Source organism: Microtus ochrogaster, chromosome 10 (assembly GCF_000317375.1).
Source record: "Microtus ochrogaster isolate Prairie Vole_2 chromosome 10, MicOch1.0, whole genome shotgun sequence".
NCBI lineage: Eukaryota > Metazoa > Chordata > Mammalia > Rodentia > Cricetidae > Microtus > Microtus ochrogaster.
The window spans coordinates 74,495,708-74,519,023 of record NC_022016.1 but is presented as its reverse complement, the minus strand read 5'-3'; the positions used below and the strand labels follow the sequence as shown (position 1 = coordinate 74,519,023).

Sequence of the window (23,316 nt, the reverse complement as noted above, 5' to 3'; positions counted from 1 at the left end):
GTAGTGACACTGCTTACTTTAAAACATAAACTCCGTGGAGCAAATAATGACTTTTTGCAGATCATTAACTTCCTTGATGTAGCTACTGACCAACTTGTAACCTTGGGGAAAGGTCATGGAACCTCTTTTTTCCATTGAAATGAGAGAAGGTAGGACTGTTTGATCACCAGAGGTGACAGGCTAGGGCAAAAGCCGGGCAGTTTAGGTATGGTTTTGATGACCAACCCTGCTTTTCACCTTGCTTCCTACATTTAGCCCCAGTACCTCAGGCTCTTCACCTGTAAGATAGGGAATTGTCACAGCATCTTCTAAGGTTCCGGGGCTTGCAGGAGTTAAGTCAGATACTGTTGGGCAGCTTCCCCGTTGCCATGGCAACGCCCAAGATTGTCAATTCAAAGGGGGAAAGACCAGTGCTGACCATGGTCAATCTCAGCCATGTTCCCTTGGCCCCGTTGTTTCCAAGCTGTGGTGCATCGTCGGACAGAGCAGAGCATCATGGGGAAGCAAAGCTGCTCACCACCTGTCGTGGGAAAACAGCGAGACAAGGAGGAGCGAATCTGCTTCTGAGGCTCGTCACCAGGGATCTTCTAATTAGCCCCACCTTCCAAAGTTTCCACCATTTCCAGAAGTGCCGCCACCTGGGCACCCGGCCTTCAATACTCGAACCTTCGGGAACATTTGGCTTCACCACAACAGACTGCACAGTGCTAAGAAACTAGCTCAGAAGTGGTACCTGAAACTCCCATTATGTTCTACACACCTTTGTGCTCTAACGTGTGGTTCTGCCTCCGTTTTTCTAGGAGTCACCCAAGCTCTCTCCTTCCTGTCCCTCCTCCATCTCGCTCTTGGGATGAGGTTCTTGCCTCTTCCCAGCCGGGTTGTACCCTTCCCCCTAACCTCCCTCTTAGCCCTACACCCACCAGGTGCTCTCCTTGATGCCTGCAGATCCTCCCTGCCACTCGGAGCATGCCCACTGTGGGAGCTCTGTAGGATAGACTGGCCCTGAAGGCTAAAGGCTGTGACTTCATTGCCCTGGCATGAGTACCAAGCCTCTGCCCTTCAGTTATTTCTCAAGGTCTGTCCTCTTCTGGTTGGAGAATACTAAGAAGGCGCATTGCATTATCTATATAGAACCTTGATGAACACTGTGTCGGGCCCTAATGATGGACTCTAACAGGATGTTAGAGGTTTGGTGAGTGGTCCCAGAGCAGCACAGTTCAAATCCTGGCCTCAGGACTTCCTAGCTGGGAGACCTTGACAAATTATTCTACTGAGCTTCAGCTTACTGCTTATAAAAGGATACAGCAGAGAGGTTTGATTTATTGTTAAGTAAATGGACTAATCCTCGTTAAGCCTGGGGTGATGGGCAGAAGAAATTCTGAGCAGGAGCAAGAGCTGAATCAAAAACTTCCTCTTCTTAACACCTTTGAATTCACTTTCCTACAGCGAGCTTTTATCTGCAATTGTGCGCTCTTCTTAATCAATTGCATCTGTGTCTAAATGTTGGCGCAAAACTAATTTGGAAGCCAAATGTAACTGTTTAAGCCAAGCATGGTGGCACACACGGTTAATCCTAGCACTCAGAAAGCAGAGGCAGGCAGAATGTGAGTTTGAGGGCAGCCTAGTCTACATAGTAAGTTCCAGGACAGCCAGAACTACAGGGGGGAATAGAGGGAGGGAAGGAAGAAGAGAGAGACCTTGTCTCAGACAGCAAACATATAGCAAACAAAACTAGTTACAGTCTGATTAAGTTCTGTGATAACCCTGTGCTGAGGACTGGAATATTACTAGAGTAAGGTATAGGTTCTGCCCTTGAGATGTTTATAATTTAGAGGAGAAAGTAGATGTTTTATTATTCTAGGCAGGACTGAGGATGTAGGTCTGTGGTAGAATGTTTGTCCAGCAAGTGTAAGGACCTGAATTTGATATCAACCACTACCAAATAATAATAATAACAACAACAACAAGAATAAATAAAAAGAATAAATATTCCAGGCAGGAGCCATGTGACTAAGACTCAGGCCAAACAATGTGACCCCAAAGAAGACAGCAGTTTTAGTTTCTGTGGAAGAGCTGGGGAACGGAAGTAGGGGAGGGTGACAGAAGTAAGGCCAGCGTGGTCCCGGGATAACCAGAGCCTTAGTGCTATAGTTAGAAGCTAACTTGAGGCCATTTTGTGATTCATATTCTCCCTCACTTCTTTCTTCCCCTCGCCCTCCTTTTCTCTTGGTCTTTCTCTCCCCCTTACTAAGCAAGTGTCTGACCCATGAGCTCCACCCTATCCCCTTCAAATGACCTTGAGACAGTCTTCTGGCCTCAGGAGAGAAGATGAATTACAGAGGACCAGGTTTGAGACAACAGTTGCCCAGTTCTTACACATTGTGAGCAAATGTGACTCTACCACTGAGTCGCATCCCCAGCCCTGCCTAGAATATTTAAATACCCACTTTTTCCTCTAAATTGCAAATATGTTAATTTAACTATTGCAGTAGACCCAGGGAGAGGCTATGAGAGTGTGAGTCAGGGCAATAGAAGTGGAGGGGGCAGAAGAGGAAGGGGTGCAGGAAGTGTTAAAGCAGTGGACCTGTATCTTGGAGTGAGAGCACAGGGGAGCATGTAATGTTGAGTCTGGGGTACTTTAGAATGAGGCGTCTAGTAAGACCCTGAAGACACCGCCCCTTACCCAGGGGCCTTTGGCTAGAGACACACACTTGGGAGACATCTGCTGCAGGTGGAGGTCAGACCACAGGAGCAGATGAGATTACCTGGGCCGGGCAGGTAGAAAAAGAAGCCGTGGACAGTGCCCAGCTGGGGTCCTCAAGTTAGTAAGGGTTACTCAGCATCTGCGGTGAGCACGTTCCCTGTACAGGACAGATGGTGTCCAAGAAGGATTGGTAGAAGACAGTTCAGAAGGAAGGGGGTCCCCGTCTCAGGTGCCGCAGAGAGGCTGAGAAGGCCCCTGGATTTGACACCGGACTGGAGAGTGACACCTCTTCTAGGAGAGCAGAAAATGTGGTGAGGACCAGGTGGTGGGAAGGCCCTGTCCCTACACGCTGCTGCTGTTAGGGGCGCGATATGCCGCCTCTTGATGCCACTCAGAAGAACCTCTGTTAATAATTTTATGGTAAATTCTGTAAGACTTTTTTGTCTGCATATAAACAAATATGGTGTTTATATGTATCTACATATGTAGTTTTTAAAATAAATATTGGCTCACACCGAACATACTCTTCTACTGATTTTACATGACTGGCATCTTAATGGCTCTACATGTAGAACTTTCTACGTGTTTAATATTTTCTGTTTCTTTCTTTAGGGGTTTTGCAGTGTGGATTTTTTTTCTTTTTTTTTTTTCTTTTTTTTGAGACAGGGTCTTACTCTGTAGCCCAGGCCTGCCTCTACCTTCTGAGTGCTGGGTTGCAGGTGATACCGGCGTGCACAGTTCAATTATTCCACTTTGTAGCTACTGTACTCTTGTTACTGTGGGAACATACTGTAATTTTTAGTGAGTGGACCTTTGATGATGAGCTCATAGGTTGTTCCTAGCTCTTCCCGACTTCAAACAGCGCCAAGGTGAATGTTTCTGTTCCTTTGACAGGGTGAGTATAGGCTGACCGTGAGGATTGTCACCTGCCCAGCTGTCCCCAGGGCTGGACATGAGGCAAAGGCGCTGTAGCTGTCACAGCGCCTGGGTCTTGCAATGTCTCCTTTCTCTTTGTATTTTTATGTATTTCTCGTTTTGGTGCCGGAAATTGCAGCTACAGCCTGGAATATTCCAAACACATGCACCCCCACTTAGTCAAACCCTTAGCCGCCATCTTTGTGTCTTTAGCATCCACAGCACTGATCCACAGGCAGCGTGAAGAGCTGTCTGCTGGGAGGCTGATCTCGAGGACACGAGAACCTGTCTTTAGAAGGAGAGTCCGGAAGTGAGCTCTGCCCGTAGTTATGTGGTTTCAAAAGCGCTTTCCTGAGCATTTGTTAGCTGGGAAACACCTTCAGGCATGGCTAGTGAGAGCTGTTTCTTCTCCTGGTATGACGTGTCTACTCTCCTCCCTGGTCAGCGGGAAGACAGCTGAGAAGGCCCCTTCATAACTGACTGGTTAGAGCGGAAAGTTACAATCGCTGTTACTTCGCCATTATCTCTTCAGCCTCACTTGGTTTTCATCTCCAGAATTCTGCTCACAGAACTTTTTACAAGTGAGGATAGTTTCTTTCGAGCCCAGCATGACTAGTGCCTGGCACAGAACCTTGTACACATGACCTTTGGCAGAGAATGGTGAATCAAGCAGTGTCAGGCTGGGCATTTGGCATTAATTGGGGAATTGATCTGACTGCTTCCCTAGTTTAAATATGTTTCCCATTGTTTGTGATAACCCTTTTATCACGTATTAAGTCCATCCTCTTCTCTCTCTCTTTCTCTCTCTCTCTCTCTCTCTCTCTCTATCTCTATCTCTCTCTCTCTCTCAGATGGGATCTGACTGTGTTACCTAAACTGACCTTAAACTCGGGGGCTTAAGTGGCCATCCTCCTGCCTCAGCCTCCTGGGTAGCCAGTACTACAGGCATGTGCCTCTGCACCCAACTTTAGATTCTTAAATATATGTTTCTGAGCCTCATTTTTATTTCATAAATTTATCCATTCGTTTTAGAGTTGATCTGTGTAATGTTAAGTAATGTTGCTTAATAATGTGTTCCAATACCTCAGAAGGCTGTCTGTAGCAGGTTAGCCCCTCTGTTTCAAAATAGTGTTTTATACTCTTGTGCAGCATCATTGCAAAATTAAATGGAAAAATCGTTGGTTGTGTTCTAATAAAAAATACCCACTGAGATTTTTTTAGTTGAGAGCCTGTTAAATCTGTAGGCTCTTCTTTGGGGTTTTGGGGCTTGTGTATATTTGTTGTTGTTGTTTTCAATAATGTCTCCCATAGCACAGGCTGGTCTCAAACCTGAGATGTAACCAAGGATACCTTAAACTTCAGTGTCCTGCCACCGATCCTGAGCGTTAATTTCACAAGCGTATGCTGCCATGCTCAGTTTGCAAGTCAGTTTCTCTGCTGGTGTTTCCATCGCCTCAAGTGATAGAGTCCCCTTCATTCGTGTTCAGTTCAGTGCTTAAGTCAAATACATATGGCCGTGCTGGTGGCTCTCAGCCAGCCTGTGCCTGCTGATGGAGACCCAAAGAAGAATGTACCCCTCAAGAAGCTCCCTTGTGAGCAAGAGGTGACTGACAGATAGGTGCAGTGTGCACTAGGGAGCCCTGTGGTGAGCACAGGTGCAGGGCAGGGTGTCAGCAAAGCTGCGGGAGCTCAGGAAGGCTTCCTGGGGCTGAGCCAGCTGAAGGGCAAGGGGAGTATTTCAGGTGGACAGAATGCTTATAGGGATATATACGTAAAGAGACAAGAAAGAATATTCAAGCATTTTAGGAGCTACAAGCAGCTGGTGTCGGATGACCAGAAGCAGCTGGCAATGAAGCTAGGAAGTAGGGAAGGGTGGCAGGTTGGGAGGGGACCCACGTGAAAGAGCTTGGCTGTAGGATTTAAGGGTTTAGATAGAAGAGTGAAATAATCAAATTTATGTTGGGGGGAAGTTATTTAAAAGGGAAAATACAGGGTAGAGCGATGACTCAGCAATTAAAGGTCCTTGTCACCAAGCCTGAGAGTCTGAGTTTGGTCTAGGGACCCACATGGTGGAGGAAGAGGACCAGCTCCTATAGATTGTCTTCTGACCTCCACATGTGCCCCGTGGCACACGAATGCAAGACCCACACACCCCCACACACAAACACACTAAATAGACATACTAAACACAGCACAGTAAATAGATAAATGTCAAAAATTTTAAAAGACAAAATAAAGAGACTTGGCACAGTGAGTGGTGTGTTGGTCTCACAAAGGAAATACTAAGGGAGACAGAACCACTCCAGCTAGCTTTGTGTGTAATCAAAATGTGGTTTTCATGCTTAACCAAATTAATAATAACCCCCTAGTATAATTTAATATTTAGTGCTTATCCGTATTTCTTGTTTATTCCACAATATCCTTTCTGTTTCTGGCCAGGATTTAGATCACACATCCAGTTGATAATCAGGACTCAGAATCTGAAACCAACCTTTATAAACAGTGCTATGGGCTTGAAGAAACCTGTTTGTTGTCTTAAGGAACATCCCATGTTCTGAATATGTTTGCTTCTTACTGTAACTTATTCCTTATGTCAAGGTGTCTAGAGACTAGGAGTTAGCCTTGAATGGCCAGTTGGATTGTGGTTCCTATTTTTCTTTGAGGGAAGCTTGTAGAAACAGTCATAGGCAGAGCCATCAGTTACTTTGACCACTCACAGGGGTCAGGATACAGACAATGGCAGTTCATCCCCCACCCTCACAAAGTCCCCGTTAGCTTGTCCCTGCAGAGCTCACCCACTGGTATTGTCTTTGCACTGCATTGCTTATCAGAGCCCACAAAATGTTTTCTGTCAATCTTTTCATATTAGTTAAATAAAAAGTGTTCTCTTAGGGCCAGGGGAGATGGCTCTGTGGGTCAGGGGTTTGCTGTGCAAGTCTGAAGACCTATGCTTGAGTCTCCAGAGCCCACAAAGCCAGGTGTGGCAGCTGGAGGGCAGAGACAGAAGGATCCGCAGGCCTCCTGGACAGTCTAGCGGAAGCAGTCAGTTTGAGGGTCAGTAACAGATCCTGTCTCAGAAAAGAAGATGGAGAGAGCCTAGAGAATTGACTCGGCGGCTAAGAACACTTGTTGCTCTTACAGGGAACCGCTAGCAGCCATCTGTAACTCCGGTTCCACAGACTCTGACTCCTCCTGACTTTCATAGGCAGCAGATACACACATGGTACACATATACACACACATCCAGGCAAAGCACTCAGACGCACAATATAAATAAATCAATCATGAGGAACAATTGAGAACGACACTCTGACATCAACCTGATGTCAGCTTTTAGCCTCCATGCATACCCATACAACTGAGCACCTACACACATATGCATGCAACACCCACACCCAATCAAGAATATTATTTTAATAAATTCAACTAATTTTTTAATTAAAATATAGTAAGATTCCAAAAAAAATAAATGCTTAATTTATTCTCTTATTACAACTTTGGAACTGTCTCCTGTTGTTTGAGACAGGGTCTCACTAAGTAACCTTGACTGGCCTGAAACTCACTGTGTTATATAGGCCATGCTGGCCTTGAACTCATCAAGGTCTGCTCCAGAGAGCTGGGATTAGAGGTGTGTTCTACTACACTTGGCGTTCTCGTTCTGACCTGCTACCTTGGCCAGTTCAGTTCAGCTCCCCCCAGAGATGGTCTCATTTCACCCACATCTGTCCGTTTCATGCGGACGGACAGATGCTTGCACAGAAGTGGTCATTGCATCCTTGAGTGGGTGCCCCTCCGTGCTTTCCAGAGGCAGAACTGTACTTCTTTCTTGTTCTCTCTGTTCTAGGTCACATTGTGAACAAGATGCGCAAGCACTCAGACCCAGAGGTGGCGAGTCTCGCCAAAGAAGTTCACACCGAGTGGAAAACTTTCTTTGAAGAGCGTGTGGATAGACCTTCTATTGAAGTCCGAAGTGATCCGAAAACTGAGTCATTTAGAAAAAATGCCCAGAAATTACTCTCAAACGCCTTGGAATTGGAGGTAAGGTTTGTTTTGGGGTTTTTTTTTTTTTTTGGTTTTTTTTAATTGTTGTTGTTGGCTTTGGTTTTTATTTGTTTTTTATGTGAAATTTTAATGGACAAGTAGTAAAATATAAAAGTAAAGTTAGAGGGTTCATATTTCCAAATTTCAAATTTTCTTCTGCAATAGTCAAGCAGAATTGACATTAAGATAAACATAAGATAATGACATAGAATTTAGAGTCCAGAAAAAAAAGTCATGCATCTAGGATCAGTTGATATTCAACGCAGGTACCAAGCCCATTCCACAGGAAAAAGAACGGTGCCAGTACAACTGGATATACTCTTACAAAATGATGAAACTGAACCCTTACTCACAATGCATACAAACAGCAAATTGATCAAGCACTTGATTTTAAGAGTCAAACTATAGAATTCTTAGAATAAACAGAGAGATCTGAAGAGATGACTGAGCAGTTAAGAGCATCTGCTACTCCATCAGAGCACCGGAGTTCTGGTCCCAGCACCCATGCAAGGCAGCCCGCTATCACTGGTAAACGCAACTCTAGGGGATCTGAAATTGGGGGTGAGGTTTTAAGTGTGAGTATGGGGTTTCCTAATTAAATGAGCCTGTGTTCCCACAATGAGCTCTCCCCATCTTTGTGCAGGCCTATTTTGCAAAGTTATTCTTGGAGTTGGAGATGGGCATCAGCTAAGAGGACCATTGATGCTCTTGCAGAAGACTCAAGTTTGGTTCCTAGCATCCCATTGGGTGGCTCACAACCACCTGCACAATTATAGCTCCAGGGAATCTGACTCCCTCTTCTGGCCTTTTAGTACTATAATGCAAGGCACATACATACATGCAGATACATACACATGCATAAAAATGTTTAGATATTAAATAAATTAAATTAAACTGATAGCTTGTCCTCCAAGGATTCTGGATTTGTGAGCATTTGGGAGAACAGTGTTGTGTTGACAGAGGTTTCTGTCCCGCCCAGTCCTGCAGTCATTCAGTCCCAAAGAAACACACAGAGGTCCACATTAATTATAAACTGGTTGGCCTATTAGCTCAGGCTTCTTATTAACTCTTTTATCTTAAATTAATCCATAATTCTTGTCTGTGTTAGTCATGTGGCATGGTACCTTTTATCAGTGAGGCATTCGCTTCTTGTTAACTCTTATATCTTAAATTAATCCATAATGCTTGTCTGTGTTAGTTATGTGGCATGGTACCTCTCATCAGTGAGGCATTCTCATGGCATCCTCTGTGTCTGAGTGACAACTGCAGACTGAGCCTTTCCTCTTCCCAGAATTCTCCTATTCTGGTTGTCCCACCTATACTTCCTGTCTGGCTACTGGCCAATCAGCATTTTATTAAACCAATACAAGTGACAAATCTTTACAGGGTACAAGACCCTTGTCCCACAGCAGTGTTGTTTGTTGGCTTTGGAACCACCAAGGCCCAGCCCAGTTCAGGTCCTTGTTGTGTACCTGAGGCACATTCCTCAGCGTTGCTGAGGCTTGTCCTGACCTGTGAAAGCAGAGGCTGAACCCCACCACCTAAGTTCTTGGGAAAGCTAAGTGAACCATTTATATGAAGGAGTTGTCTATGGGGCCTGCTGGTTAGAAATCATTTAATAAAAGTTGGTTTTTCAAATTTCAGTTCTCTCTGTTCCACTGAAATAAAAAATTTGAAGTGTTGTAAAATATCAGCTGTGGTAAGAGGAAGGAGCTCCTCCTCGTTCTCTATCAGCCTGCACTTTCAGATCTGTGGCATAAAACCAGCTCAATGGGCATATTCCGCTAACCCCAGCCGGAAGCCTGGATGACAGTAGTGGTTTAAGGTATACACCCTGGAAAAAAATTGCTCATTAAAAATATTAATCGTGAGCCAACCGTGGTTAAAGCTAGCATGCCTGCTGGGCATTAGTGGTACACACCTTTAATCCCAGCACTTGGGAGGCAGAAGCAGGCGGAGTTCAGTGAGTTCAAGGCCAGTCTGACTATAAAGGGGGTTCCAGGACAGCCAGGGCTAGGGCTACACAGAGAAACCCTGTCTCAAACAAACAGACAAAAAGCTAGCATGATTTTAATCCCAGCACTGGAGAAGTAGAAGCAGGCAGATGTGTAGATTTAATGTCAGCCTAGGCTACACAGAGAGACTCTGTCTTGAAAAAATAAAAAAATAACCTAATATTATTTTTAAATAGTCAGATATATAGCATCCATACTTTTCCTATTGTAATTTCTCCTTATTGAAATATCCTTAAAGATTAAAGTAACAAACATAAGAATTTGGTGCTGACAAGATGGTTCCTTGGGTAAAGGCACTGGTGGCACAGCCTGACACCGAGAACTGGATCCCTGAAGTGTGGAAGGAAAGGGAACTGACTCCGTAAATTGTCCCCTGACCACATCATGCGTGCCTTGCCATGTGTGTCCACACATCATGCACATCCCCTCCATGCAGGCAAATGACCAAGAAACCATTAACGGAAGGAATTGAGAAGTCAGACTTAAGCTAGACCTGTATTGCATTTCTTTCCTGTCTCAATTTTTTAGCCATGAAAGAGCACAGATGGACTTACGCTGTGTTATTTACACCTTTAAAAGAAAGACTTGGTTTTGGTTTTGTTGTTATTGTTTGGTTTTTGGAGACAGGGTTTCTCTGTGTAATAGTCCTGGCTGTCCTAAAAATCAATTTGTAGACCAGGCTGGCTTCGAACTCATAGAGATCTGCCTGCCTCTGTCTCCCAACTACTGGGATTAAAGGTGTGCACCACCACCGCCCAGCAAGCAAGACTTGGATTTTTTTTTAACATGTAAATGAAAAAGATATAGAAGAAAAAAGTCACCATTGAACATGCCACCAGACTCAATATTGTTAACATTCTGGCACATTTCCTTTTATGGTGCATTACCATAGTTTCCAGAAAATGTCAGACAAGCCATGGTTATCCAGGATTTATTTAGGGCAAATTATTTGCCAGATGTCCCATAAGATATTTTTATTGATTATTTAAATAACACCCCAGAAAATTGGCATAATTATTTACATTTGCGTTGTCTCTTGAACCTTGCTCAATCTCAATTAGTGTCATCTTGGTTATCCCGTTCCGTACATCTTTATTGTTCACGTCTGTCTGGTAGTGCAGACTCGCTCTGCTGCAAGATGTCTTAGCTTTTCCTAAAGGAAGCTTCCGTATGAGTAATGAAGAGAACGCGTGTGAAAGTTGTGGGTAATTTTCCCGAGTATCGATTAGCCAACAGATTTGCTGTTTTAAATAAAGCTTGTTTTTGAAATAAGCCAGGATTAGTGCTGAAACGTACAGTGTGGTCTATAATACGTAGTTAATGTGGTGGTAAATACCAGTTCCCTGTGGTATCTTTTTAAGTAAATGATAATAACGAAGCCATGCTTGTAAGAATTAATGAGCAGTTTGCCTGCTATATTAAACTCCATAATAATTATCCTTTTAGTTTATCCATTAATTATCCTTTAAATGGCACATCAAGTGGTAAGCACTCAAGTGTTACAAAGCGAAGTTTAAAAAGTGATACATTCGTTAGTGCTTCCCAATGTAATTGGAAAAAGTATCAGATTCAATATAGCTGAATGGTTTTGTTCCCAAAGAGTAAATTTTAAAAATTTAAAATATGTATCTTACTGTCTTCCTTGCCCCCAAAAGAAAGGTAAACACCTGTCGGCTCTGCGTGAACAGCCTTCTATGGTATTTCTGTAAATTGATACAAATCCTTTACATAATTACATAGGCAAACCCTTACGCCTGTCATTTCTTTATTGCGGTAAATCCATGGCCCACCTAATCCTAATCTTCGAAAGTAACTAGTGTTGGTTACGTCCGCATCCGACATCAGGACTCCGTCAGTGTATTTTGTCACGCAGTAGTAAACCTCAGTTCCCGCCCGATGACTGAAACTTTTTCCATTTATCCTAGCATGTGTTCTTGCAGATCCCAGCTCTGCTGTGTTTCTGTCTCCGTGCATGCTTTCCCAGTAAAGTCATGTGTGACGGATGCGCGCCACTACAGGGCTGCTCTTTATCACGCTGCAGGAATCTGCTTTCCATGTTCATGGATTGCTTCCTTGTTCCTGGAATAATGGAGCAGGTGAATCAAATGGCTGTTGTCGAAGCCCGGGCCCCGTTCCCTCTCCTTTCTCCCTTCCAGGTCTTTGTTCTTCTGTCCCTTAGATCTTCCCTCGTGAGCATCCCCCATAGTGTCACTCTCTCCCTTCCCCTTCCTCATTATCCACCTCTCCTTCCTACCTCACGGCCTGTGATCATTTCCCTATTATGTCATTAAAAAAAATGAACCTGATTCTAACGTGAGCCCGTATCATTAAGAGTTGGGGCCCTGGCTGGTGGCCCAGTTGGTTGTCAGATGTCGCTAATGAGGTCCGGCTCGGGTATGTTCTCACACGGGACCGTTAGGGTTTTGGCGTTTTTCTTCTTCTTTGTTTAATGGATTCACGGATTCAAACTGTACCCCCGACTTTGACCAGCTCCCCCTCACACGTATCCAGTGGTCAAACAGAAGGTGTGGGGAATTGTGTACAAATCCATTTGTACTACGGAAAACCCTCGCATGCTTTTTCTCCAGTGAATATCCAGTTCAGCAAGTATAGGATCTGCTAGGTGCCAGGGAGAACACAAAGAGCTGCCTCCCTGACCTAAAAAGCTCACTCCCCCAGCAGAGTGCTTGTGACTGACTAACAGAACTCTAAGGCGGACAGCGATCGTGGTCCTTGGGAGCGGTTGCACACACACACCAGTATGACCTGGGAATTCGAGGTCTCATGGGAGAAATGGCAGGAGCACAGCTGTAAAAGAGGTAGAACTAGAAAACACAAAGTGGAGCTCTAAGCTGGGCAGTGGTGGCGCACGCCTTTAGTCCCAGCACTCGGGAAGCAGAGGCAGGCGGATCTCTGTGAGTTCGAGGCCAGCCTGGTCTACAGCGTGAGTTCCAGGATAGCCAGGGCTGTTACACCTGTTGCACAGAGAAACCCTGTCTCAAAAAACCAACCAAACAAACCAAACAAAAAGCCACGGAACTCTCATTCACATTTGGCTATGGGAATGATCTATTGGAAGAGCAGGAGAGGAGGGAGCTGTGTTGGGAAAGGAGCCACTCGGCAGGTATTTGTTGAGACTTACTTCGTGCCTACGTCTGAGCCGAGCACAGAAAATTGGGAAAGGAATCCTGTGTATGAGGTCAGCCCTAGAGTACTCACAGTCTTCTGGGGAAAAACAAACACCCAGTTACAGTACATGCGGAGGTTTTGCACTGAGGGTGAACTCAGGAACAAGACCGTGAATTAAAGTTTACAGACACGGTACCTGAATATGGTGCCTTTTCTGACCAAGCCCATTCCTCTGAGAGCACTGCTTGGCTGTTTTATATCTTCCCCCAGCTACAGTCGGTTCACCCAGAACTGAACAACTCTAGATGTTGAATAATTGAATGATACACACTCCACCCATGGGCACAAATAGATAGGGGCAGCAGATAAGTTTCTATCCCTGAGAAATAGGCACTTAGGAATTCCAAGAAGACAGCACAGGTCTTAAACAGGAGGGGTGGTTATGGGGGTGAGCACCGCTCCTGGCTGTATCACCCCTTGGTTATCTGTGCTAAGTTCCATCTGCTTCCCAGGTGGTGATTAGGTTGTTCAAAGAAGCACAAGTTGTGGTTGGAGAGAGACGTGTGGAGCAGTAAGAGTGGGTAGCGGTCATGGTGCAGGGAGCGACAGAGTCTCCAGGAAAGAGACTGTCTTAGTTGCCCCTCTGTTGCTGTGATAAACACCATGGTGAAAATCGGCTTGCCAAGAAAAGGGTTTATTTATTTGACTTAGACATTCCACGTGCAGTCCCAAGGGAAGCAGGGCAGGAATCCGGAGGCAGGAACGGAAGCTGAGACCTAGGAGGAACCCTGCTTATTGGCTTGCTCTGCCTGCTTTCTTAAACAACCCAGGACTGCCTGCCCAGGAGTGGCACCACCCCACAGCAGGATGGGGCCCGGCCCTCCCACACCAATCATTAATCAAGAAGATGCCCCCCCACCTGCCTATAGGCCAGTTTGATGAAGATAGTCCTTCATCTGAGGTTCCCTCCTCCTGGATGAAAACCCAGCTCGCACAGAGACTGTGAACCAGACAAGGACAAAAGCTGGTGACTACACACAGTGATTGCCTCACTTTGGGGGAGCTCCCTTTCCTGTTCCACTCAACATATACACCTCACAGCAAAACCTCTTTTTCTCAGAGTCCAGGGACTCTGGATCGTTCGCCCAGAAGCACCCATCTTTCTCCTAAAGCCCCAAGTTAGGACCAACTGGCCTGGGCTCGGCGTCTAGCAGGTTGGGGTCATTTCGTGCAGTGACACTGCGCAGGGCGGCCTGATGCGCTTTACAGATGGCAGGGATGTTTTTCTTTATTTCTTTACTCTGATCAGCCTGACTTTAGCAAGAGGCATGAGAACTACAAGCTGCTCTCTGCCTTCCCTCACACCCCTGGCATAGCACCCGTGATGCTGTCCCTTGTCTGGGATTTGTTTTGTTGTATGCTTGTATTTTGACATGAACTTTTCGTGACGCTCAGGCTAGACTTGAACTTGAGCTACTCCTGCCTCAGCCTCCTAAATGTTAGGGTATAGACCACCGTGCCTGGCTATTATTGCACCATGTGTTATATGCTTGCTCTCTCTCACTCACTTGCTCTCTTGTGCGCTCTCACTCTCTCTTTCTCTCTCTCTCTCTCTTTGGTATTTTGAGACAAGGTTTCTCTGTCTCACTCTATAGACCAGGCTTGCCTCGAACTCAGGGATCCTCCTTCCTCTGCCTGCCACCACCACCAAGCCCTCTCTTTCTAGGCTGTGAATTTCCAGAGGGGAAGAGTCAGGCCTAATTAGTGACTGCTGAATAGTGTGTATTTGAGTATCCAGCTACGTGAATGTCAAAGTTCTTGTAGGATTTTTCCTAGTGTTTCTAACTTCATTCCCGTAGAATGGCAATGACTTGTTTTATAAACGGAGAAACCCTCTTCCTTTGATAACCACTCCTTTTTAAGGAAAAAAAAAAGACTCCTTGCACATTAGGCTAAATAAATCTAGGCATTTGGTGAGTAACCTAACTCACCCAGGATAAGAACCTCTCTGGCAGTGCCAGGAAGGGGCTGCTGTTACAGCCTGGCTAAGTGGTTCAGACCCAGGGCTTCCTCAGGACAAGTTTGGTGCCTCCCAGGAAACCCTGAGGAAGTTGGCTTCCAAAGAACTGTGGCACATAGTGCGCACACTCCATTCCTGGCCCAGGAGGTGCGAAGCCAGTGACAGTTTCCTGAGCGTCTGTAGGCAAGCCCATACAGGTGCCCGCTCTCAGCTCCTCCTCCTCTTCCTCCTCCTCCTCCTCTTATCTGCTCCTTCTCAGGGTCCTTAAGGAAGTTTCTGTTTTCATTTTCTTTGGTTTGGGCCTCCATGCCTCTCCTATGTTGGCCATTCTTTCAAATGTCACGTGACCCTTTGTACATTTTGGTGTGCTTTTTCTTTCTTTTTTTAAAGATTTGTTTGTTTGTGTGTATATGTGTGTGCCTGAGTGCATCCATGTGTGCCCTGTGTGTTCAGGTACCTACTGAGACTAGAAGAGGACATTGGATTCCCTGGAACCGGGTACCATGTGGGTGTTCTGCAAGAGCAGCAGGTGTTCTTAACTGTTCAACTATCTTTCCAGTCCCACAGTGTGCTTTCATTTATTTATTCTTATCTGTATTTTATTTTTGAGACTGGATGCTACTATGTGAACCTGGCTAGCTTAGAATTTGTTATGTAGACCAGGCTAGCCTCAAACTCACAGAGAACTGCCTGCCTCTGCCTCCCAAGCACTGGGATCAAAGGTGTGTACTGTCATGCCTGGCCTTATTTGTTTATGTTTTTATTGAGTTTTGGCTGGTTGGTTTTGTTTTTAGTCAGGTAGGTTCCGCGCTACCTGAGCTGAATTCAGACTTGAAATCTTCCCAGCCCTGCCTCCTTGAAGTGCAGCCTTCCTGCCTCCACCTCCTGAGATCTGAGGCTAGAGACCTGAACCCTATGCCCTGCTTGATCTTTGAGTTTTGCATAGTTTGGTACCTACCTGTGCTGGCTAAAATGTTCCCACCAGATCAACCTATGAACAAGCCTGTAGGCCATTTTCTTAATTACTGATCGATATGGGAGAGTCCAGTCTGCCATAGGTGGTGTCAGCCCTGGGCTTGTGATCCTGGGTAATAAAAGAAAGCTGAGCAGGCCAGTAAATGACACTCCTCCGTGGTCTCTGCATCAGCTTCTGCCACCAGGTCCCTAACTCCTTCCATGAGGAACAGTGATGTGGAAGTGTAGCCCAAATAAATCCTTTCCTCTCCTCCAGTTGCTTTGGTCATGGTGTTTATCACAACAGTGGAAACCCTAGCCAATCCAGGTGCAGTGGCCCACACTGAGTGCCTGGTAGAAACCTTAACCTATCCAGGCGCAGTGGCCCACATCAGATACCTGGGAAGGATTGAACAGAGAAGTGAGAAATAGAAACATGTTCTAGGCTGTGGCCATTGCTCGGTGCAGGACATATGTGCAAGGTCCCAAGTTCAATTTCTGATGTGCGCGCACACACACACACACACACACACACACACACACAAAAACCTAGATTAAATAAATAAAAAGTATTCCTATTTTGAAGAACTTGTTCCTAAGGGGACTGTAATATATTATGACATTAACCAAGGGACACCGAGGACATTGTTGTAACCTGAAGAACTCTCAGTCCTTTGTACTAAGGTTTTCTCTCCATATTGGGGGAGGCAGGGTTTGGGGGTGCTTAAGCTTGACGTACCAGCATAGCAGTGTGTCTTAGTCAGGGTTACTGTTGCTGTGAGGAAACACTGTGACCAAAAGCAACTCGGCGAGGAAAGAGTTTATTTGGCTTACATATCCTGAATCCCAGTCCACCAAGGGAAGCCAAGCAGGGACTCAAGCAGGGCAGGAACCTGGAGGCTAGAGCTGTTGCAGAGACTAGAGAGAGAAGCTGCTTCCTGGCTTGCTCCTCGTGGCTTGCTCAGCCTGCCTGCTTATAGAACCCAGGACCACCAGCCCAGGATGGCACCACCCACAGTGGACTGAGCTCTCCCATATTAATCACAAAATGAGAAACTGCCCTGCAGCCAGGTGCACACGCCTTTAATCCCAGCACTCAAGAGGCAGAAGCAGGTGGATTTCTGAGTTTGAGGCCACCTAGGGCTTCACAGAGAAACCCTGCTTTGGAAAAGAAAAATAAAGAAGAAAGCAAACGCCCTACAGGTCTGCCTGCAGCCTGATCTTATGGAGACATTTTTCTCGGTAGAGGTTCCCTCTTCTCAGGCGACTAGCTTGTGTCAAGTTCACATAAACCAGCCAGCACAGTGCGATTCCTAGGGAAAAACAGTCGCGCAGCCTGTCCTGGCTCCACGCGCGGACACAGGTCCCGTCCTGCTTTGACTATGGGACCTCAGGCTGGCCTGAGCCTGAGGCAGATCACCCCGGCACTGTCCGGCTTCCAGACTCAGCCGCCTGGGATTATCTCTGACCTGAAGGGAAGGCACAGGAACTCTGGGATCAGGTCTGAGTCCAGCCCTACCCCTTCGTTTGTGAGGCCTTGACCCCTTTACCTCGGAACCTCCTCCTTGGATATAAAATGTGATCATCAGTTATGAATATTAAATGTGACTGTGACTTATAAACTACATTGTGCGCATCTCAGGGTCCAGACCAGCATTTCCAGACTGTTACACAAAGGCAGAAGGCACTTCTGAAATAAGGAAGTGTGCACCGGTTCTCTGATTTATTATCCTTGGACCTGGCTTCCTGGTTGGTAAAGCACGGGGCCTGGTGCCGGTTGCTTAGTTCAGGCCGGTTTCCTGTTATAATGGCAAATATTACCACCCGGCAGGGGTTGTGAATGAGGTCCCTGTCACAAAGCACATGGCCTTGTTCCTTAATTGCCAGGGTGGAATTAATTTGCTCTTCCTGTTTCTCTTGTGACAGGAAGTAGATGTCCTTGAATTTCAGTTGATTAATGGAGGCCCCAGAGCAGAGCGCGGCCAGCCTCCCTTGCTTCTAATCCTTATGCAACGCAAGGCCCTAATTTGATAATTTTGCTGTTTTTCAGATGGATCACCTACTGGTTGAAAATATTGAGCGGGAAACGTTTCATCTCTGCTCCCGGCTCATTAACGGGCCGTACCGGAGGACTGTGCGCGCTCTGGTCTTCACATTAAAGCACCGAGCTGAGATCCGGGAGCAGGTGAAGAGCGGGGCGCTGCCGGTCGGCACGTTTGTACAGACCCACAAAAAGTGACCCGACGATGGGCCCAGCGCTGGGCCTCGCGCCGCCACTCAAAGACTCTTTGAGTTTGGGTGATGCGGGTGTCGGCTGTGCTGGATATTCCCATGGTGCCATTTCTTCAGACAAAATGCTGGGAGCCCTGGGAGACAGGCCCGTGGGAGCGGCTTCATTAGCTGTCTTTCGGCCTGCCTGACTGGATGCACGCGGCTGTCACTAGGATGCGCCATCCAGTTGCCGTCACCCAACACAATGGAAGGGTGACAGGTTTCACTGTGAGCTTGCCAAGGACACCTCTAAACTCCCCCATGGCAGGCAGATGAAGTTACCACTTTATTTCGCCACCCTGCAGGTAACTGAAACTCAATTACGGCTGCCGCTCACTCAGTTCCATCCCCCTGAGTTTAGACAGCTCCGGTGCCTCTCAGAACTCCCCTGTCTCTTCTCTTTGCTCAACCCCAGGGGTGAGCCCACTGGAGCCTGAGACCAGCCCTGCTTGCCAGCGCTCACTTATCTGAGCCTTTCAGCTCTCCCTGGAAGACCTTCCGGGATGGGCTCCTGAGCCCCCATGCTGGGGCTTTTAATGAGACGCTGGCCTGAAGCTTCCCGCACCTCGGGGTTTATTTGAATACAGGCTCTGCAGAAAATGCATAATGAAATTCCTCTCGCAGTGACTTACTGCGGTAGGGAGAGATGCACACGTGAAGATTTTCAATGAAATATGTCTCTACAAGCCTGCTTGGGTGGTCACGGAAAGTGTCCTCGCTCTTTAAAAGGTATAATAAACGGATATACTAAAACAAGTGTAGTTCCTTATTGAGCACTTCAGGGCTGAGCACGGTGGCTCTGCTTGTAATCCCAGCATTCAGGAGCCCGAGGCAGAGGGATTGCCATGAGTTTGAGGCCAGTTTAGGCTATGTAGAGAGTACCAAGCCAGCCAGAGCTACGTAGCAAGATTTTCTGGAAAACAAAATAAAACCTGGAAGAGGACGAAAGAAGCGCTTGAAGCAAAAAAAGGAGAGAGGGTAGCAAAGCAAAGGTCATTCTGGGTGGGAGAGGGTAGTAAGTGGTGGGACAGGCTGGGTGTGGCGGCGCACACCCTTATCCCAGCACTTTGGTAGCAGAGGTGGGTGTGTTTCTGTGAGCTCAGGCCAGTCTACTGAGTAGGTTCCAGAGCAGCCAGGGCTACATAGCGAGACCCTGTCTCCAAACACACACAAACATGTATATACGCACACATACACATACGCAGACTCTGAGGGAGGTAGCAGGACCCCAGGGAGGCTGTACACTAAAGTGTGTGGAAGCACATTTTCAGGATGAAGGAAAGGGGCGGAGGAAGGGAACCGTGAATGCTCAGAGGAGAGGGGGTTGGGTGGAAGGCAGGGGCCAATGGCATCTGCCTCACAAGTGTGGCTCAGTCTGAGAGGATTGATGGGGTCTTGTAGTTCTTCAGTCCTGTGATTTCTCTTGTTTTCTTAGTGGTCCAGACTTAGGCACGTGTGATACCCGTTTACTAAGCACTAAGCCACTACCAGTAGATGCCCAGCACTGGCTACAGGTGAGACCTGGGCTCACTCACACAGCGGAAACGTCTTGTTCCGTTTCCCCATTGCCGGTGACTACTGATTCTAGTTAATAGCCGAGCACCTACCATGTGCCCAGAGCTCCGGCAACATTTTACAAAAAGAAAATCCCCAACCAAAGGTGAGGAAAGTAAATCTCGGAGAGGTGCACCGACTTCCTCGGGGTCACAGGTAGTGATGACTGGTCTGAGCCAGAAGCCACACCTGATGGCCTGTGTGTCTTGATTGTATCGAGTCAGTTTCAAGCATCACCTCTCTGCTGGTGGCATTCCCAGATCGTATCTTCAGCCACTTGCTGTGTCGACTAGGCTCTCCATGAACTGTTCCCCAGGTTTCAGATACCTCCTCAGTGCCCCCAGGAACATGTATGGTATAACATGCCTTCTCTCAGTTGGCATTGTGGCAAGCCACTCACCCCAGCTACAAACCTGGGGACCAGCCTGCTGCACAGTTCCCTCCTGCAGTCCTGACGGTTTTGTTACTGAGTATATTTAGACTGCTCTGTGTCTGTAGCTAGTTCCTCGGGATTTTCTCCTCTTTTTGCCCAGATGACTAAATAGCCTCCTGTCTTGCCCTCTCCAGATTTGCCCCTCTATAGTAAATAAACTCATATATCAAAGTTGGGAACCCCAGCATCTGCCCCCCAGAGAAGCCCATCAGGATCTCTGTCACCTGCAGGGTAAACCCCAAGCATCTCGGTGCTGCTGGCAGGGCTGGCTTCAGTCCCTCTCTTGAGCTCCTCTGCTCCATCCTCCCATGTCTCGGGCTGGAGACTGCTGGTCTTCTCCCTGCCAGGTTTCTTGAAGCAACTGAGGTCCTCACAGGCCCTTTGCCCTTCTGGAATGCTCCTCTGCCTGGCTCCATGCCTGGCCCCTATCCCGTGTTCTGTTCTGGACTAGGCATGGGTTCTGTGGTTGAGCTTATGACTCTGTCTCCCCCTGCACTGAGTCTTCCTTGCTGCTAGAAATCCTGTCTTACCGGGTGGCTTCAGTGCCTGGAATAAGACTCGTCCACAGTCTGGCCAGTCAATATTTGTGGGCTAGATGTAAGGTCAGATGTCTGCCTTTTCTGGTCCCCTGCAGTCTGTTATCCCCGGGAGCTGGGATGGGATAAAGGTGTAAAGCAAAGCATCTCCCTCCTGTGCTGAAACCCAGAGGCTTCCATTTTGTTTGCTGTAAAATTCTAACCCTCTTCCGTGTGTTACAGGGCCTTGCTCCTGGATGACTCTTTGACCTCCTTCCCCACATTCCCTTTCTCGGGCTTCATTGGCCTGAATAACAAACAAGCGCTTATCGCGTACCCACTCCCACGGCCTCAGTCCACTTTCCATACATATCCCAAGTCTGTCTCTGTCCCAGGGCCTTTGCACTTACAGTTCTAACCATCAGTGTTCCTAATGGACTCAAGTCTCCACCTCCCTTTAGGAAATGCCTTCACTGGTGCCCGTAAGTACAATTCCTCTTTCCTTCAAACATTTTGTAATACTTTAGCCTGCTGAGTCTCCAACACCCGGAACAGAGCCTGCTGCAAGCCAGGCGCCCATAGCTGTCTGTTGTATAGTTGAATGACTGGCTGTGGCCATACAGAGGCAGCGTCTGATCAAATCAGGGAATACTTCCTGGAGGAAGGAATACCTGCACGGGACTCTAAAGGAAAGAGTCATTCACTGGGGAATTGAGGTGCATACCCTGCAGAGAAAGCCAAGTATGGAAAGCCCCAGACGTAAAAGCAACTGGTGAGTGGCAGGTATCTAACTAACCTGGAGACGACATGCTAGGTAGAAAGAGGCAAGGGCCAGGCCAAAGCAGTTGAATCTGTCGTGGCGGTAACTGGCGCTGGCTCAAGGGCCCGGCTAAAGCAGTTGAATCTGTCGTGGCGGTAACTGGCTCAATGGAGAAGTGGGGAAGGAGAAGCTGGAGGCCTCATTTATAAACAACCAAGAGTTCTAACTTCGGAGCTAGAGTGAGTTGAGAACATACTGCCTTCTGCCTGAAAGGCTTCAGCGGCGATAGCGGGAGAGTAAGATGGTTTTAGAGATGTACCTCAGAGGTTGGGGAAGCAGCTGTTTTGTTGGTGGCTGTTCTCTCCTTGAGGCATGAACAGAATTTTCATGGACGCTAATGGAGCTGCTACGATGAGCCTGTGGAGGGGAGGAAGCTGCAGCCAGCTCGGGGCTGGTGGCTCCCCCCCGCCTGCTGAGAGGCACTTGTGGGGCCTCCAGATGGTTAAAAACGAAAGGGTTGTTCCTGGGATGGACAGGGAGTTCCTAGCCTCTGAGTTACCTGTGAGCCAGGTGCTCTCTGTCTAAATACACGTATTCAGTCGCCGGAGGAGCCATATCTTTTAGGATCCGCTCCAGAGGAGTATTGATCCTTTCCCAGTGGTTAAATCAAAGTTTCAAGTCCTGGTCCTTTGGGTAGGGACCAAGTCTCCTTATTTTCATTCATTCCGTCAACAAACAAATGTGTGTCCTCTGTAAGCCAAGGACTAGAGTGGCACTGGGGATACAGCTTTGAATGAAATGTAATTTCCACTTGAGGGGCTCTTAGTCCAGTGAGGACACCTAAGTCAATAGTTACAATGTGGTATAGCGGGTGTTTACTGTAGACATTTGTTTGAAATGTTGAGGTGGGAAAGGGAGTGATTAGCTACTCAGAGGAGGAAGTTGTCCCGGAAGAGTTCATCTCCGCAGCAAGGCTGGAAGGAGTCTTGGCAGAGTGCGAAAGCCCATCAGGCAGCGTGAAGAGAGTGGCTGGTTTCAGTGCGGGCAGAGACGAAGGCACGGGCCCCATCGGGTTCATGGAAAACTAGGCAAAAACACCTCTGTGTCCTCAGGTGTGGGGGCCTTGAGAGAGTTTTAAGGAGTTAGTCAAGATAAAATGGCTCTTATAAAAATAGATAAAGAGAAACAAGCTTTGTAAAGCACTCAACAATTTAAGACCTAGAGAGGAAAAAAACTTCAGATTCAGTAAATTGGAGATTTTTTTTTTGACAAATGAAGTTTAGAGTTGCCCAAACAGATACCATTAGGAGTTCCCAGTCTGAAAAATAACAGAAGGCCCGGATAACTCGTTTACTGAGTTCAGTGGTGACGGGACAGGCAGCTGGCCTTTTTTCATTTATAGAATATCAGGCTCTTTAACTGGGAGCTGTCAACCTCGGTTTTCTTCTGCGGCTGCCTCGGGCCTCCAAGCTTCACTCTGAGATGGGCAATGTGTTTCTGATGCATTTACTGCAGCCACGTGGGACGAGGGCTCAGTCAGTTTCTGCTCGTTATTGCCATCAGAAAACATCAGTCCATCCAGGAGAACAAGGCTGAGGAGCTTTCACTGGGGCGGGGGGACACAGCCTTGGTTTCAGAAGAGAGCTAGTTTGATTGGATGACATGGTGTTTCCTTATAAATTCCCCCAGACGATGTAGTTGCTGTCAGGGTTGGACTTATCCGCAGGCTGGATAGGTTGGTCTCCAGATCCAAGAAGACCGTCATGTCCAAGCAATGCTGTTTTCCCATCTTGCCAAAAATTTGATGCATCAACCATTTGATGCATGGCTCCTGAGGTCGTATATGCCAGATGCAGAGGTCATGGGATAAATAATGACAGTCTCTAGTCTCGAACTTGGGCTCTGATGGAGAAGATAGATGATAAGCAGACCTTCTTTTAAAAGATGTTTAAATCACACTGATTTGGGGTGTAGGTGGGGTGTAGGTGAGATGCAGGTGGGTGCA

General features: G+C 47.0%; 1 protein-coding gene across 2 annotated transcripts in view; it reads left to right on the top strand.

The window, feature by feature from the left end:
* The window catches only part of Tceanc2 (transcription elongation factor A N-terminal and central domain containing 2), a 43,098-nt gene extending 24,311 nt beyond the window's left edge, over positions 1–18,787 (top strand). For both annotated transcript variants that reach the window (XM_005353517.3, XM_026782059.1), the window contains exons 4-5: positions 7,464–7,657; positions 17,829–18,787. In XM_005353517.3, the coding sequence (XP_005353574.1) occupies positions 7,464–7,657; positions 17,829–18,017 (383 nt within the window). In that variant the 3' untranslated portion in view covers positions 18,018–18,787. The remainder of the gene's footprint in view (positions 1–7,463; positions 7,658–17,828) is intronic.
* Positions 18,788–23,316: the final 4,529 nt, after the last annotated feature.